General features: G+C 61.3%; 1 protein-coding gene across 1 annotated transcript; it reads right to left on the bottom strand.

The window, feature by feature from the left end:
• Window positions 1-7,626: 7,626 nt before the first annotated feature.
• TMEM250 (transmembrane protein 250) lies at window positions 7,627-11,583 on the bottom strand. The gene is made up of 2 exons (XM_037127775.2): window positions 11,220-11,583; window positions 7,627-9,792 (listed from the first exon to the last, which is right to left on the bottom strand). The coding sequence occupies exon 2, from the start codon at window positions 9,740-9,742 to the stop codon at window positions 9,254-9,256; it is 489 nt and encodes a 162-aa protein (XP_036983670.1). The 5' UTR covers window positions 9,743-9,792; window positions 11,220-11,583; the 3' UTR covers window positions 7,627-9,253.
• Between the last annotated feature and the right edge of the window lie 5,196 nt (window positions 11,584-16,779).

The following is a 16,779-nucleotide window of genomic DNA, read 5'->3' as shown; positions in this document are numbered from 1 at the left end:
CTCGGCCTGTCCACCTGGGTGGTTGGTGGCCATCGCAAACTCGACGTGGCCACACAGAGCCCCTCCCTGCACCCAGGCCCTGCCCTCCCACCTCCTGTGCCCCAGATGGCAGCTGGTCCTGGAAGCTCCAAGCCTCCAGCGCCGGCCAACCACCTTGGGCTTCTCCTCGTCGCCTTTCTCACACTCCAGATCCAATCTGTCCCCAGCCTGGCAGCTCCCCCTCAACGCTGTGTCAGAAATGACCACTTTGGGCTGTGCCCAGCCCACTTCTTGGGTCACTGCAGCAGAGGTCCTGACTGCTAGATGGAGAGGAAGGTCCCTGTTAGACCCGCTGGGGGTCCAGGGAGGGGATTCCGGGGCTTGGACTGCACATGGAGGTGGGGTGCTGAGGGCCCAGGGCCACCTGTGCCGATGGGGGAGCTTGCCTCCTCCACCCCCCACCCTGCCAGGCTGCTCCTGCCCAGCAAGTGCACCTGGCTCCCAAGGGCAGGGCCTGTTTACCACCTGCAGAGCTGCCCCGCTTTTAGCCCCTCGGGGTGGGCTCCCGGGGCCTTTGACTCACCACTCTGCCCCTCGCCTCCAGAGCCCTGGGAGAGCATGTTCCCTTCTCATCACTGCACCCCACGGGCCAGGGCAGGACCGTGTCCAGGTGTACTCCTCTGCCCCTCTGCGCAGGTCTGTAACTGAGGCACAGGTGGGCGCAGAGAGCAGAGACCCCTCAACTCCCCAGAGAGGTTGATGCCAGATCGCCTGCAGCTGCGCCCAGACAGGGACTGGGCTCTTCCAGTACTGGGCCCACCTCCACTGTAGGGGAGCCTGCAGCACGGGGCTGGCTCCAGGTCGGGGAGAGCCCCGCCACCCGGGCTCACAGACCAGCTCCGCCCAACAGCTGCATGGAGGGCAGAGCCCTCACCCACCAGGTGCCCCGCGTGGGGGGGGTACCTGTCTGTACAGGTGTTTCACCTTCCCACCCCTCCCAGCTTCAGACTGGCCTTTGGGACGGTGAACTGGTGAGTACAGCCTGAGGGATCTGTTGTGCACTGGGCAAGCTGAGGGGCGGCCACAGGGGCTGGGGGACAGCTGCGTGTTCTTGTCACATGAGTTAGGACCCCGTGCACAGAAGGAAACTGGGTGAGTATTTTGGTCTGTGTGCGAGAATCAGGGCAGCGCGTTCGCCTCTTCCGTGCGAGCTGGAGCTGCCAGTCCTCTCCCCTTTCTGTCCTAAATTCCCCTCCTGCGCTTTGTGCAGCTGTGTGAGCAGCTGCCACTGCCGCTGCCTCTCACAAAGGCGGAGGGTCGGGGGCGGCTGCAGTGGTCCCGTGCCCCCCGGGCCATGCCAGGGTGGGCACCCAGCTCAGGGGCAGTTGGTGCCTCTGCTGGGCATGGGTGACAGCTGGGCACATGCTTCCCGGAGATGAGATCGGACAGGGCTCAGGAGCAGCTCCAGCAACAGCAGCTGGAGACACCCGGGTGAGACAAGTGGAGGGACTTCCCGAATGGTGGGGCCGCCTTTCCTGGGTAACTCACTGCCTTGACCCCTTCTGGAGGGAGATGTCCTGCCCGTGAGATGCAGCTCCCAGGGCCATTTGGAAAGTGAGCACAGAGGGCCGACGACAGGTCCTGGGGGCACCAGGGACATGCTACTGTCTGTGTCCCCCAAATTCATATGCTAAATCTTGGCCCCCAAGGTGAAGGGCAAAGAGGTGGGACCTTTGGGAGGTGATTAGGTCCTGTGGGTGGAGCCCCCGTGAATGGCATTAGTGCCCCTCAAATGAGGCTCCAGAGAGCCCTGGCCCCTTCCACCGCCCACTGAGAACACGGTGAGAAGATGGCCTCACCAGACACCAGATCTGCGGGCACCAGGAGTCCGGACTTGCAGCCCCCAGACTGGAAGTCTGTGTCTGTTGTTCCTCAGTCCCCCAGGCTGTGGTTCTGTCACAGCAGCCAGGACGGATGGAAACAAGGGCTTTCACTGGCCCGCCCATTCGTTCATTCTACAGCTGCACGCCTGCCCGGTGCTCCGAGACAAAGTCTGGCCCCTCCTACAGGCTGACCCTGCAGGACGTGTCCCTGAGGTCAAAACCAGGGAATGGGTTTGGGCCACTGAGTGCCTTTCTGCCCCAGGTCAGGGTGCGCAGCCTCAGCCCGGGCCACCCACCCCACCTGGGGGGTCACCGGCCTTGGGCCGAGCTCCCCAGAGCCCTGTCCACTCCGGGTTGCAAGTCCGGCTGGCCCTTCCTCTCCCTTATCTCACAGGAAGGGCTGGGCGTGGAGAGAAGCAGACACCCACGCAGCAGGGCGGCTGGAACAAGGCCCTTCTTCATGTGAGTCCACTCAGAGACTGACCCCCTGACCCAGAGGCAGGCGAGGAAAAGGGGCCGGCGCCCTTGCCTCTCTGCTCTGACCGCAGGCTGTCTACCTGGGGCAATCTGGCCCCTTCACTCTGTCTGAGAGCACCCAGAGGGGGCAGTGGGCCCTGAGGGTGGGGAGCCAGCACCCACCACCCTGCTCTGCCTGACTCTAGGTGCTCAAGGCTGGGACTGGAACCTGAGGAAAACATATGTGCACCTGGGCATGTGCACACATGCACACATGTGTGCGTGCCCCAGCACACGGTAAGAGGGGCGGTGGGTCCTGTGGAACCGCCCCCACTGGAACTGCGCCTCTGGGGCACCTGTGCAGGACACAGGTGGGCAGCCAGCTTGGGCTGAATCAGCTCCAGATGTAACATCACGGAGGAAGAGCGTTCCTTTTACGCTTGGCGGGAGCTGGGAAAACAGGCTATTGCAGGACAAGGTGAAAACATACAAGTAATTCACATCACCGCTATGTCTGCCACGGGGCTGGTGTAAAGAATGAAGTTCACTACTCGACACCTAGCTCTGCCCTGTCGGAGGGCTGCCCTCGCCCTGGGCGGTGGCAGAGTGTGGCAGACCTCGCGTGACTTTCTTTGTTCTAATTGGTCTTGGGGGGGGGAACATTGATTTGTTGCTTCACTCATTCATGCATTCAGTGGCTGATTGTTGTATGTGCCCTGACCTGGGATTGGACCCACAACCTCTATGGATCTTGGAGGATGCTCTAACCAACTGAGCTACTTGGCCGGGGCCCCCCTCAGTTCTGAAAAGCACACTGCTCAGGTGGATGGTGGGCAGCACCCCAGGCCTGGGAGGAGCCCCCAGCCCCAGGTCTTGTGGGAAGCATGGAGCACGGCTCTGCAGGGCCCCAGGGCCGGAGCGGGGTGGTCGGTGCAAGAAGCCAAGGCCGCTGTGTGCCAAGGAACAAGGGCACCCGTGGGTGCCGCTGGAAGGAGCTGGAGGTCCACACACTGTCACCTGGACCCTCCTCTGAAGCATAGGGTGGTTGGAATGGCAGAGACGTTCCTACCCCTGGCTGGTGTGGCTCAGTGGATTGAGCACGGGCTTGGGAACCAAAGGGCAGCCAGTTGGATTCCCAGTCAGGGCGCATGCCGGGGTTGGGGCCAGGTCCCCAGTGGGGGGCCTGTGGGAGGCAACCACACATTGATGTTTCTCTCCCTCTCTCCTTCCCTCCTTTCCCCTTTCTCTCTAGAAAAAAAAAAAGCTCCTACCAGTGGGGGCGTGGGAGCAAGGGGTGGGCAGCGACTCAACCCCAGGCTGTATGTGGGGGCTCCCCAGGACAGGCCATGCCACCCCACATCCCTGGCTGTGTGTGGCCGTGGGGCCCGGGCTGTCCATCTCATCTCCTGACCCCAGTGAGGGCAGAGGTCACCGCTCCCTATGGGCGTGAGCAGATGGCCCCTCTGGAGAGCCCACTTCTTCCAGGTCCCCTGCTTCGGGCTCCCAGGTATCATCACCTGCTCCACCCAGTGTGGAGTCCAGCCCCCACAGCACAGGGGACACCCCTCCTCCCAAGGCCACCTGGCCTCTCCTGACCCCATGACATCACTGCCAGGCTGGACTGGTTTCTGTATAAACATTCATTGGGCCAGGACTAGTTAATGTTCCCAGAAAGCAGAGTGGGGTGCTGCTGCCTGTGGGAAGGGGTGAGGCCAGCACGCAGCTGGTGGGACCGCAACTGTGGACGTGGTGGACTTGCCCGTGGCTTCAGGGCCGCTGTCTGAGGCAGTCTCCAGGCGACCACGGACATACTGTCGGGTGGGGTGCACATCACCCACCCTCCTGGGCTCCAGGCCTGCACTTCTCCCCCCTTCTCCAGGTGTCTGTCCCGAGCCCACATCCCATCCATACGGATGCCACTGGGGAAGGGCCCCAGCTCCCACTCAGGAAGGGCTCCGGCCCCTTCCTGCCCTGTGTCCACTGAGCTGTTTCTCCTGGTGAGCTCCCCACTGCAGTGAGGAGCAAACCCAACCCATCCTGGGCCCTAGGACTCCAGGCTCATGCTCTGCCCCCCTCTGGCCGGGGCCACACTCACATCAGCTGGCTAGTCCCTGCCCCTTTCAGCCTGTCCTTGCTGAGTAGCAGAAAACCAGGGCCGGGTGGGCCTGGGTGGAGGCACTCTGCCCGGGACCTGGGCTTCTAGGAGACTGCCTGCGGCCCCAGTGGTGGGGGGAAGGGAGGTAGGACACACTTTCTTCCCGGGGACACACATGCCCTCCTGTGGGGCCACTGCAGCCCATCCCAGCATCAGCCCGCCACCCCCATGCTCAGTGTGGGCCACACACCGAGAGCCACAGCAACCTGCCAGAGGCCCCGAGTGACACAGCTGCCAGCCTTCCCGGGCACGCTGCCCGGCGGGGGGCTGGGGGAGGGGCAGGGCCGGGAGCTGCTGAATCAGCGGCACCGTATGTCCCGGCATGTCCCTGTCCCCTCCCAGGCAAGGATGCTGGTGAGGCGGGCTCACCCTTGGGGAGCTGTTAGGAGGCTTGCAGGGGGCCTGGACAGCGGCTCCTGCCCGGGCCCGGTGCACAGCCTGGTACTGGGGCAGCAGGGAAGCTCCTTCCTGGGGGGGCTGGTGGGGGGGGCGCTTCCAAAACACCCCCCAAACGGAGAAACCGAGAAGAGGCCCCTGCGGGTGGAAGGCAGCATGCGCCCTCCCCGGAAAGTGCTGGGTCAGCACCAGCGCCTGCCATCCGCTCCCCCTTGTCCAACCCCAGGCTGGAAGCGACAGGGACCTCTCAAGGTCAGGGAACATCAATACCCGTGGGCGGCCCTGCCTTCCACAGGGACACCGGGGTCACACTGGCCCGGACCACCCTGGGGGGGCGGACCCCTCCCTCAGGCTGTTCAGCCAGCTGCCACCACAGGGGGGGGCGGGGGCAGGGAGGTAGGGGGACGCGGGGACTGCCAGGAGCCTGGACAGCGCCCAGACTTTCTCAGATAAGCCTGTGGTTTCTAGACTCCAAACCCTTGTTCCCGCCGCTGGGCCAGGTGTTTCCTGCCAGGTGCACCCCTAACACTGGTCCCCAGGAAGCCCCGACTCAGCGCCTCTGACCTTTGTTTAGGGAAAACTGCTCCCCCTCTCTGCCCTTGGCCCTGACCACTGACCTCCCCTCTTTTTTTTCTTTTTTTAAAGATTTTCCTTATCTCTTAGAGGGGAAGGGAGAAAGAAGGAGAGAAACAAAGGGGTGCAAGAGAAATGTCTACTGGCAGCATCTCATGTGCCCCCCACTGGGGACCTGGGCTGCAACCCAGGTAGGTGCCCCAACTGGGAACCAAACCTGTGACCCCTAGGTTTGCAGGCTGGCACCCAACCCACTGAGCCACAGCAGCCAGGGCCTGACCGCCCATCTTGAAGACGGCTGCCCTCCAGGCTCTCTCCTCCTTCCCAGGCCTCTGGGCCTCAGGTGCCCCTCCGAGCCCCACGCTGGCAGCTGACTCCCACGGCCGCCCTGCCCCCCCCCCCCCGGGAGCTGCCGTGGCCGGCGCCCGCCTCTGAGGTCCCTGTGCAGAGTCGGGTTCCCACCTGCCCACCCTCTGCCCTCCGGGTCCTGATCCCAAATTGACAGCAGCCCAGTGCCACCACCATCCAGGTGATGTCACCGCCAGGTGGCACTCCCCTGGCTTCCAGTGCTGGCTTCACACACCTGCGTGTCCCGCTGTGCACTGTGGCCCTCCTCACCTGACCCTCGTCACTTCGGTCGGACCTGCCAGCTCTCCTGATCACCTCTCTACTTCAGTGGCAGACTGGGGCCCCTGGGGGGTGAGGAAGGGCAGCTGCTGAGGCTGGAAGCCTCTTGGACGAACCCAGCCTCCTAGACCAGCCCGAGCCCCTAGCACTCGCTGAGTCTCACACTCTTCATTCTTGGTTTTGCCCCGGCTCGGTCCCCGGCCCCGGGAGCCTCCAGAAGCCTCTTGTCACACCGGTCATTTCCACAGTGAGAAGTAAATCTGCTGGGTGGCATTTCAGCTGATGCCATGTCCCAGGGAGCCGGGCCAGGACTCCCACTCTGGGCAGAGGCCCAGCTGCTGCTGCGGCTGCTGGGGTAGCCCCCCAAGGGCCACGCAGGGTGGATCCCTAACTGGTAACTGGAGCATCACTGGATCTAGTGATGGAGCATCTGCATTGACATGCAGAATGGTCAGTCAGGGACTTGCAGGGAACCTGGGGTAGGGGACCAGGTTCTGTGCAAGTCCCTGATTGACCATCTGCATGTCATCTTTAAAAATGGTGGCTGTCACACAGGGGACCTCAGGTTCAATCAGCGAAGAGGACAGAGTGGCTTGTCACCACAAAAGTTATAATCCAGCTACCAGATCCCAGCCAGTAAGGTGACTTTGGGCCACATGTGGCCACGTCCTCAGACCTTAGCTGCTCGGCCACAGCAGCCTGGTCCCTGAACTCAGGGGCCCTGTGGGGCTGGTGACTCCCACGCTGGCCAGCACCGACTTAGCTGACCACCCAGGAAGCCGCCCCAAGCCCCTGAAAACAAGGCAAAGCCGGGTGGGGGTACACAGTGCAGCCAGAGGACCAGCCTGGGACGGTAGTGGCCAGGCCCCCGCCACCCCAGGGTGAGCACACATGGCGAGGGCCCTCCCGTGGGTGCGGCTTGCGCCCACCGAGGTCATGGGTGAGGCAGGCCTGGGAAGCAGCATCTCTCGCAGCTCTACTCGCCGCCTCTGCTGCTTCGGACACCAAGGACTCTGTGGGGACATCACCAACTCTGCCATCAGACGCTGGGCCCCCAAACTGGTCAGGGTTTTCTTCTGAAACGTTCAGCTCCCTGTAAGTGCAGAAAGAACAGCCAGGCTGCTGGGGACAGCTGTCTCCCTCCTGAGGACGCTCTCTGGCCATGGGGCTGCTCTGACGGCTATCGCCTGTCACTGTGCTGTCCCCTACCCAGGAGCCAAGGAAACCTTCACGTGTCCCTCCTGTTTCATCGGTTCTCTGCCTCTGTTCCCACACACGTGCACTGGCCCTAGAGGAGGCCGCCTGCTCCAGGCCCAGGTGCAGCCTTCCCACTCCCTGGTCGGGAGGGCGCCGTCTGTTGGTTGAATTCAGCCCTCACGGCACCCCCCACCCACGGGGCAGGCTCCCACCATGGATCCCGTCTGCAGTCCGCCACCTCTGTCCCAGAATTTTGATAACTGCTTCAAAATGTGCCCAATTTTACTCGGTTTTGGTTGTTAATATTTTTAGGGGGAAAAAAAGGAATAAACGATGAGCTCCAAGAAATCACTCCATCAATGCGTTAAAAAAATAAGTTTAATGCAGGTGGCTCATTTCCTAAAGAATTCACAGGCACTCGAGCCCCCGAGCAGCTGCACACCGAGCGTGTCAGCTCCCGGTACTGCCAGGCGGACATTCGGGCGGCGCACAGCCGACCCCTCCCACCATCCCGATGGCGTGGACACACGCCCGCCCAGGCCAGTGGGCTCCGTGGGATCTGAGCGAGGTGAGCTACTGAACACAAACAAAGCTTTTAGGAACCAGCGTGACCTAGTGCAAAAGACTCTGCAGCGCAGAGAAGTGGGGTCCCCTCGGGCTGGCCCCTCACTGCTGTCCGGGTCTCAGACATGCAGCTCGTGCCGCCCAGGGGAGCCCCTCCACGGACAGCCGTCCGACGGCTGACTCCGGACTGTGGCGTGGTCACAGCCAAGGGTCTCTACTCTCTCTCCCCCTGATTTGGGTTTTCTTCCAGTGGCACAAACAGTCCTGAAAGTGCCCCCGGGGACCACTGCCCATGCCTGGGGGGTATGGGGTGACCTGGGGTGTAGCAGCAGTGGCCCTATATCCTGGGCCAGTGTCTGTCTGCTGTCCCAGCACAATTATTCAGAGTGCCCTCTCCCTGGCTGAGGAGGCCCACTGTGCCACCCTGTCCCCCTGAGACAGAAGGCCAGAGTGAGGGATCTGGACGAGATGCCTCTGCAGAGTGTTCCCTGCAACCAAGGCCGCCCCCAGACCACTAGCCCTTTGCTCTTTCCTGGCCGTGTTTATTTTTGCTTTTCACACCAACAGTTGCAAAGGCGAGAGCAACGGGGCAGCTGAGCCCCAGCTTAGAAACCCAGCCCTGGGCCGCAGCCTCGACTCCGGGAGGTGCTTTGAAATGCAGGGTCTGCCCAGGTTTTGCGGCGCACACTCAAGGGTGCCTCCCACCACCTCTGACCTCTGTTCCAGACACCTAGGTCTCAACTCCGGGTGTCTCCTCACAGGAAAAGAGACCAAAAGTACCCCCCAAAGCCAGGAAGGAACTGCGTTGCCTTCCCAGAAACCCTCATTTAGACCTGCCCAGGAGGAAGACAGGCCTGCCCTGGGCCGGACCCCGCTGAGGCTGTGATGCCTGGCAGACTGCGTCTGCACAAACCAAGGCGACCCTGAAGACCACCCTGGGACTGACATCACAGGGTGCCAGGCGGATGAGGGCCTGCGGGCTATGCCTGGACTGGGGTGGCAGAGGGCAGGGTGAACAGCTTGGTGGCAGTGTGGTGAATGGAACCTGATGCTCCCCCAGGGCAGGGACCGGGTGCACCGCCAGGAGGACCCCCTCCAGATCTGCCCCTGGGCTGCACATCTCTCCAGTGTCCTGGAGAATGGCCAGGGACACAGCATGGCCTGGAAAGTGCAGGCTGGAAGCACAGGGAGGTGGCCAGGATGACATTGTGCCTGAGCACACACAGGAGACGCAGGAGAGAGATCGGGCGGATGGGAGGGCGCAGCGCCCCCCTCGCAGAAGTCTCCGCCTGTTCCTGGCCCAGGCAGAGACCCATCTGCCAGATGGAGAGTGACAGACAAGGGCCCTGACCTACCTGCCTCAAGAAGAGGCGGGTCGACCCCACAGTCCTGGGAACCAAGCCCGGAGCAGGCCGCAGCGCGCTCACATGTCCACGAAGACCATGAAGCACCAGCCCAGGCCCCCGACCAGCAGCATGGTCACATGGATGCCGTAGACTAGCAGCTCGTTGAGCAGGCGGAAGTCCACGCGCCGGCGGCCCAGCAGCAGCAGCAGCACTGATAGCTTGAGCTGGAAGCGCAGCAGGACGCGCACGCCCACGTACTGCAGGCAGAAGAGGGCAGCCAGCGCGCCCCACAGCGCGGCTGTGAAGAGGCTGCAGCTGAAGTAGAGCAGGAAGCGGATGAAGCCGTACAGCCAACGTGCCCGCACGTACACGTCGAAGTTGTTGTACTTGGTGCGCGCCAGGCGAGAAGTGCGTGCGGGCCCGCAGGCCGCGTGCAGGCAGGTGGTGTGCGGGCCGTGGAAGGAGCGCACCCGCCTCGGGATGGGCATGACCGGCATTGGGGCCTGGGCGGCGGCGCTAGCTCGCAGCAGAGGCGGCTTCCGGGTGGCAGTCAGCGCACGTGTCATGGGCACCTAGGCCCAGGAGCCCACAGCTGAGCCCCGGGGGAGGCTTGGGCCTGCAGAAGAGCAACAGAGAAGCCGAGTCAGCCCAAGAGGTGGCGAGAGTGCATCCCGGGCACATTCCTGCCCAGGGCACATAGGCCTTCAGGGACAGTGAAACCAAGCCTAGGATATTAGTTCTGCCACCAACTTGAAAGGGACTCACAATCCACCCGTGGGAAGAGAAACCAAAAGAGCTAATCCACCCGTGATGGGGAGGAAGGGCCAGGACTGAGGTTGGGGGTCCCCCTGGAGGCAGCCAGTGCTGAAACCAAAGCAGACCACCAGGAGCCCTGGCTAACTTGCTCTCCCACGAGCTTTGCGTTGGTCTGGGTGCCCCAGCCCTGCCTGGCTACCTCAGGCTGCTTTCTACAGGGTGAAGAAAGCCCCTCAGCAACATCTCACCGCGGGACCAGAATGGGGAGGGCACAGGGTGCATGCGGAGCAGTGCACATCAGCAACTAGACACCCAGGTGCCAGGAACTAGGAAGCTCGGCAAAACGGGGATGCCCACAGCGCTGCTCTCAGGGGTGTGGTGGGAGGCAGGTGCCACAGACTAGGAAGCCACCATGCCTGGCAGGCTGGGGTGTCCCGTGTCCCAGAAGAGATGCTTCTCCCCTACCAACTGGGCCGCAGGGGGAGAAGCAGCAAGGGCCCTTTAGTTTTACCAGGTAACTGCCATGGGAAGCTTGCCTAGGTCTGTGGAAGGAAATGCAGAGCTGTTAGACCAGAACGTGTCTAGTCGAAGCAGCAAAGTTGGCTGCGGGTTACCGGGAAACTGCTGGGGGTCTGCCTCCCTTCAGAAGGAGGGACTCCCTCTCCCGCCACCAGTGAGAACAAATGGCTGCCCAAGCTCTGGTCCCACCTGGGGCCGGGGAGTGGGAGGCCGAGCGTCCACCCCTCCTCTGCCCCGCAGGCCCAGCCCTTCCCACAGGGTTTGGCCAGAATCTGGCCTCACCGCAGCTCCCGAGGCTCAGAGCTACTCCATCCAGGCTTCACTACGGGCTCAGCCAATGGCATTCAGGCAGTCGGTGCTGTCGAGAGGGTCGGTTGCTTGACAGCCGCCCTTCACTCCCTGCACGCTGCGGAGACGTGGCCCACCTCTGATCGCCACCTGGCCCGGAGGCAAGCACCTCCTGGTACACCAAGTATCCGTGCCACCAGCGTAGAGGTCGGAGCAGGTGGACAAGGCCGAGACTCACAGTCCCGACCCAGGGAGGCTCCATCTCGCCACCGGCCCCAGGCCCCAAGTCACCAAGGCAATCGGCCGCATAAGTGGCACCGAGTCCCGGATCAATGCATCCTGGGCACAAGGCAGCTCTGCCCGCTTGCCTCTGGGGGAACTGGCGACCACAAGGGAAGAACCCACCCGCCGGAATCCCCGGGGAACCCCCCTGTCCGCGGCCCTGGAGACGCCCGGGGCAACCCATGCCCACCAGCTCACCGGGTGCCCTCTCCGCGCCGGCGTCCCGGCCTGCGAGCCCCCCTGTCCCTCGGGGCTCCAGGAGTAGGGCAGCCGCATGGTGCCGACGGCGCGGTGGCTGCGGAGCTCGGTGCCTCACACGTCCCCACCTGCCCCGAAGGGCCAGGGGCTCCGGCGGCCGGAGGCCGGCGGCGTTTGGCCCAGCGTGGGAGCCGTAGCGCCGTCCCTCTGCGGCCACCGTAGGACTTTCCTCACGCCCCTCCGCCCACTCCGACACCGAGAACACCACCCTTCCCCCCCGTTTGGGGTCGACTCTGAACACCCGGAACTCGACGTTTCCCCCTCGGCGTGCGTGCGTGCCTGGCGCTCGCCCTATGACGTTAACTGACACACACCCCTGGCGCCTTAGCTGGTTCTGCGCCGGCGCACAGTGAGTCTGCGCGTGCGGATTCGGGACAGCTCCTCCGCGCACGCGCCGCAGCGTTCGAAGCTGTTGGCAGTACGCAGTTGCGCGCCCGGGTGGACAGATGTGGGAATGCTGTTGCTTCGCGGACACATGGAGGGGGCGGGCCGGAGAGACTGCCACTCGGAGCGCTACTGCAGAGGGCCGGAGTCCGGGGTGGTCTGGAGGGGCGTTTGGCAGACACCCACAAGCTCCGGGGTTGCCCTTTCCAGAGAGAATGATGATTTTTTAAAAGAGTTGTGGGTTTTTTAAAAAGACTTTACTTACTTATTTTTAGAGAGAAAGGGAAGGAAAGGAGGAAATATCAATATATGGTTGCCTCTCGTGAGTCTCCTGCTGGCAACTGGCCTGCAACCCAGGTATGTGCAACCCAGGCATGTGCCCTGACTGGGAGTCGAACCGTGATCTTTTGGTTCGCAGGCCCGCGCTCAATCCACTGAGCTCCACCAGGCAGGGCAGGATGATGATTTTTATGCGGAGAGCTTTAAATATTTTAATCCCACAGAGGTGCCAGGATAGAGAGACACTTCCCCTTGTATGTTGCTAGTACGTTCCATTCCCCTAAATTCTATCACGTTCGAGATTGTGCAGATTTCACCCATGTGCGAGTGGCTGTCTGTCCCCAACCGCAAGGGCCAAGGGCCTGTATGTCACCTGGTTGAGCACTGACCCCAGCCTGCTCACATCCAGTCCCTGCCCTGGGGACTGTGGGAAGGACTGTGTGGAACTGGCCCTTCAGCTCCTACCCTGCTGGTGAGGAGGGTCTGGTAGGGTCAGATGGAGAGAGAAGGGGTGGAAGCCCAAAGCTGGAGGCCTTTTTGAAAGTGTCCAGAGCAGCGGTGAAGTAGTAACGGGAGAGGATGAGGGGGAAGGGGACCTTTTAGGAACTGTTTCTTAAAAGGCATCTTCTCTGCAGGCAGGGTCTCTGCACTAGCCCCCTGCTCTGCGGCCACCTGGCAGTGGTAGCTTTCCCAGCCCTGTCCCCGTGTGACATCACAAGCAGGCTCCCCCTCAGCTCCATGAAGCCCCGTTGCACTAGCCCAGGGATTTCAACCCCTGTGCTGCAAGGATTTTTAAAACATGCAACACCTCACAATTTAGTCAGGAGCACTGACCTCTTTTCCCTTAGATTGTAAAAAAAAAAAAAAAAAAAAGCCAACACAGCAATAGCAGTGTGGTGTGAATGCATCAAAATTGTACCTATTTTTGGTCAGATCTACAAAAAATACTTTTTTTTTTTGGTGGGCTGCAGAATTTTAGCGATTGGTTTATGTGTGTCATGAGATGGGAACAGTTGAAAATCGCTGTTCCAGTCCGTGACTTGCCCCTGCATACTTTTCTGTATTGTTCCTCAGTCGCTCCTCCACCTGCCGAGCTCCTACGTAACCTTCAAAACCCGGGTCACGTATCCCCTTCTCTGGGAGGTGGCCGCCAGTCAGGTGCCAGCCCTTATCCAGCTCCTCCTGCCCCTGCTGGGAGGGTTCTAACTCCATCCTACCCTTCCTGTACCCCCGAAGCTGCAAGCATTCCTTTACAACTGTCTCTCCCACCAGCTGCTTTCTTCCCTCGAAAAGATGCATTTCTGCCTTGTCACGCAGTCCACATGTGCACATTTTAAATAGCTCTGGGGACTTACACAACAACTTCTGACCACACACTCTGCCCAAGCGCTGGATGACAGCCACCTGCAGCACCCACCGTCCATCAGGCGACCTGAAGATAGGGTTGTGTCCTCGGGCCAGCTCCGTGGCGGCCCCTGGGCCATGCTGTGTTTGGTCACAGGCTTGCCCTGATGCAGGTTGCCCTGGAGCTGGGTGATCCCATCTGCTCTCCGTCCTCTTAGGGGTCCCCTCCCCCAGGTCAGTCCCAGGTCAGCCCAGTCCTCCCATTGAGCCTCGGAGTCTCTGGTAGCGGCCTGGCGCCACCTGCTGGGACCGTGCATGCAGAGCCCGCGGTGGGGTACCCCAGGAGGATGGAGTGGGTCTTGGAGTCCAGGGGTAAACTAGGGTGCCTGGGCCAAATCCCAGCACTCCCCAGTTGTCTGTGGCTGCTTTTCAGCTGCCATGGCCGAGATGAGACACCCCCAGTCACACAATGGCCTGCAGATCCAGAAACCCTGACTCTGGCCTCTCGGGAAAGTTTGTTGACTGGCTGTAAAGAGACATTTATCCTCGCTGAGCCCAGCACCCCCCACCTTCCATCCCTCTGCTCACTGGTGCAGAGATGCCGCCTCATAAATGGCCCTGCACTGACCTCGAAGGCCTTGGGTTGCTTTAGTCACCAGATTCTGAGGCCCCAGGGATGCCCGTAATCTCCCAGGTGGGGTCACGGGCAGCTGTATGGCATCCACGGCGGCCTCCTGGACGCTCCTTTGCTGCACCCATCGCCGTAGTGAGAGGGGCGTGTGGTGGGCATGAAGGAGAGGGCACGCGAGGGTGTCACACGAAGGGCATGTGAAGGGGAACTCTGTGGGGATCAGCAGGGGGCTGGTAATGACCATGTGGGTTGTCACGTGGCAGGAAGTTAGGGAGCACATGGGGGTTGTGGGGGCACAAGCAAGAGGCCAGGTAGGGGCACTGCTGGGCACACGGGGGCCACGTGGAAGGCGCCTGGGGGCATTGGGGGTCATGTTGGAGACATGTCGGGTGTGTAGGAGGGCAGGTGGGGGAGGCCCTGGTGGACAGCACCAGGAGCTGAAGCCTGCCTGTTGGTGTTGCAGCCAGAGTCAAACCCGTGAGAGGAGGAGCCCCCGGCATTTTTGGCCTCAGCCCTTTGGGTCACTCATGGATTAGAGGCTTCCCAGATGAGCCCCAGTGCCCCACAGGACAGAGCCTTGAGGCACTGTCTGTCCTGCTGGGTCCACGCCCCAGGGACCCTGATTCTGAATTTGGGGTGGCCATCCCATGTCCAGATGGTTTGAGCAGAGCAACATGTAATTTCAAATTCTCGTAACCACGCCCCCCACACTGGTTTGGCTCTGGCCACACCCCTCTCTATCTGGGGCCCGGTCCTCTGTTTCCTGGGTGAGCTGCACCTGTGAGGTGGTTGAAGCGAGGGAGTGCCTCCCCTCCCACCTGCTTCTCCTCTCTTTCTCTTTCCAGCCACTGGCTCTCCCCAATCTTACCAAGTCCAAGACTGGCTGGAGCTTGTCGCTCTCTCGCAGCAAGGTCACTCGGGGCAGGGAGGATGCCCCACTGCCCAGCTTGCCCCACCCTTCTGGAACAGAAGCTCCTGAGGACAAACAACTCCTGGCCCCTGGTCCTGGCCCACAGCAGGGCTCAGTGCTGTTGGTTGGGTGGACCGACCAAAGGGCCTGCCCGGTGCTGGGCTTTGAAAAAGGGGGGGAGGCCATTGGAGACCAGCAGGCCTCAGCCTGGCATTGCCAGTGACGCCCGTGGTATGACTGGAGCTAGGCCCAGCCTGCGCCCCACGCAAACGGCCTGGGCACAGGGCAGGATGCGGCCGTGGGGGAAAGTGGACCTACGCCTTCGGGCTTTGTGAGTGGTGCTGGGGACTGTCTGAAGCGTCTGGGTCAGAGCTCATAGTTTGCAGATTTGCCCTCATTTCGGAATGGTGTCTCCCCCCCATCAAAGCCGCAGCAGGCCGCTCTGGGCGCCGGTGAACTGCTTCACCTCCGAAGCCTGAAGCCTTCTCTGTGAGCCAGACGGCACCTGGACCCCAGCCCTGCTCGGTGATGAGGAGGAGGCCACACGGCCCGGCTTCTGGGTGGCTCTGGCCTCTCCCGGGCAGCAGGCCCTGCCGTTTAATGGACATGGCCTCTCCTAAAGCCCAGCCCTGGGCCATGACGGGGCCACGAAAAGCTTGTGTTCAGGGTTGGCGCTCACCTGGATCGGTGGCGCTCACCTTTCACGGCCCCCGTCTGCATCCCCAGTGCAACTTCCACAGAAGGCACAGCTTGTCCCCTGGTGACTGAGCAGAGCCGTGATGACAGGAGAAAAGATCTGTGGCCGAGCCGTCATCGCGTGGTGTGGGCGATCTGTCTGCCTCCCAGGAACCCGGCCAGCCGCATGCATTTCACCGAGCGCTGGAAGACAATCACGCACAGATATGCCGCTTGCAGCAATAAAGACTTTTAATGAATTGCACACATCGTGGAAGATTTAAGGGGTAAATGCAATGGCTCACAATGTGACTTTAACATGTGTATTTGTCACTTCGACAACAGCACCAAAAACAACCCAGAAGACACTGCACTCAGAAATACATTATAAAGAGATGCAACTTAAAAGAGGTTTATTTTGGTCGTTGTGGTTGATGGGCCCCCCAGCGCAGAATTTAGGGTTAAATTATGCGAAATCAAAAACCAACCGTATAATACTTAATCAAACATGCATAAAACTGTCAGGCCCAAATAAATTCTCTCAATTAACTTGCTTCAGATCGTGATTGCATCCGCTAATTTAATCATCCCAGAATGATCTGCGGGCGGGGAGTGATGGATGGCCACGAGGGCTCCCCAGCAGGGAGCCAGGGTGCCCCGCCCCCGCCCCGCCTCCGGCCAGCATGAGGCAGAACCTTGGAGGTCTGAGGTCAGGGGCCGGCCACTCTGTCCTGTGGGCACGGTTTCCCTCCCCTCTCACAGAGGTGGCGTCTGTCAGCCAGGACCACAACTCAGACCCCCGTGGGCACACTGGCTTGGGAACACAGTGGCCTTCGGGTGTGTCGCCTGGATGAGCCAGGCCCGCAAATCACCATCTAGAACACATCCCACTCCAGTTTGCTGGGCTCCAGAGGCCCTGGTGCCCACATCAGCTCCGCCCCCTGCCCCTCCCGCTTTTCCAGAACAATGAGAACCAGAACGTGTCTGGGGTATTCCACTGGCACCGGCATTTCCCCTCTGAGCCCACCAGTTCCTATCTCAGATTCTTTTTTTTTAAATTTAAGATTTTTAAATTCACTTTTAGAGAGAGGGGAAGGGAGGGATAAAGAGATAGAGAGAAACATCAATGTGTGGTTGCCTCTCTCATACCCCACCCCCAGGGACCTAGTCCACAACCCAGGCATGTACCCCGACTGGGGATTGAACCGGCGGCCCTTTGGTTTGCGGGCTGACACTCAATCCACTGAGCCACACCAGCCAGGGCACCTGCCTTGGAT

The sequence above is a fragment of the Artibeus jamaicensis genome, unplaced genomic scaffold, assembly GCF_021234435.1.
Source record: "Artibeus jamaicensis isolate MK-2021 breed Jamaican fruit bat unplaced genomic scaffold, CSHL_Jam_final contig_471, whole genome shotgun sequence".
In the NCBI taxonomy this organism is placed as follows: Eukaryota; Metazoa; Chordata; class Mammalia; order Chiroptera; family Phyllostomidae; genus Artibeus; species Artibeus jamaicensis.
This window is presented reverse-complemented; position numbering and strand designations above follow the sequence as displayed.

What these genes read in the sequence shown, in the direction of transcription:
- TMEM250 (XM_037127775.2), bottom strand. Translation starts at nt 9,742, where the DNA reads ATGACACGTGCGCTGACTGCCACCCGGAAGCCGCCTCTGCTGCGAGCT.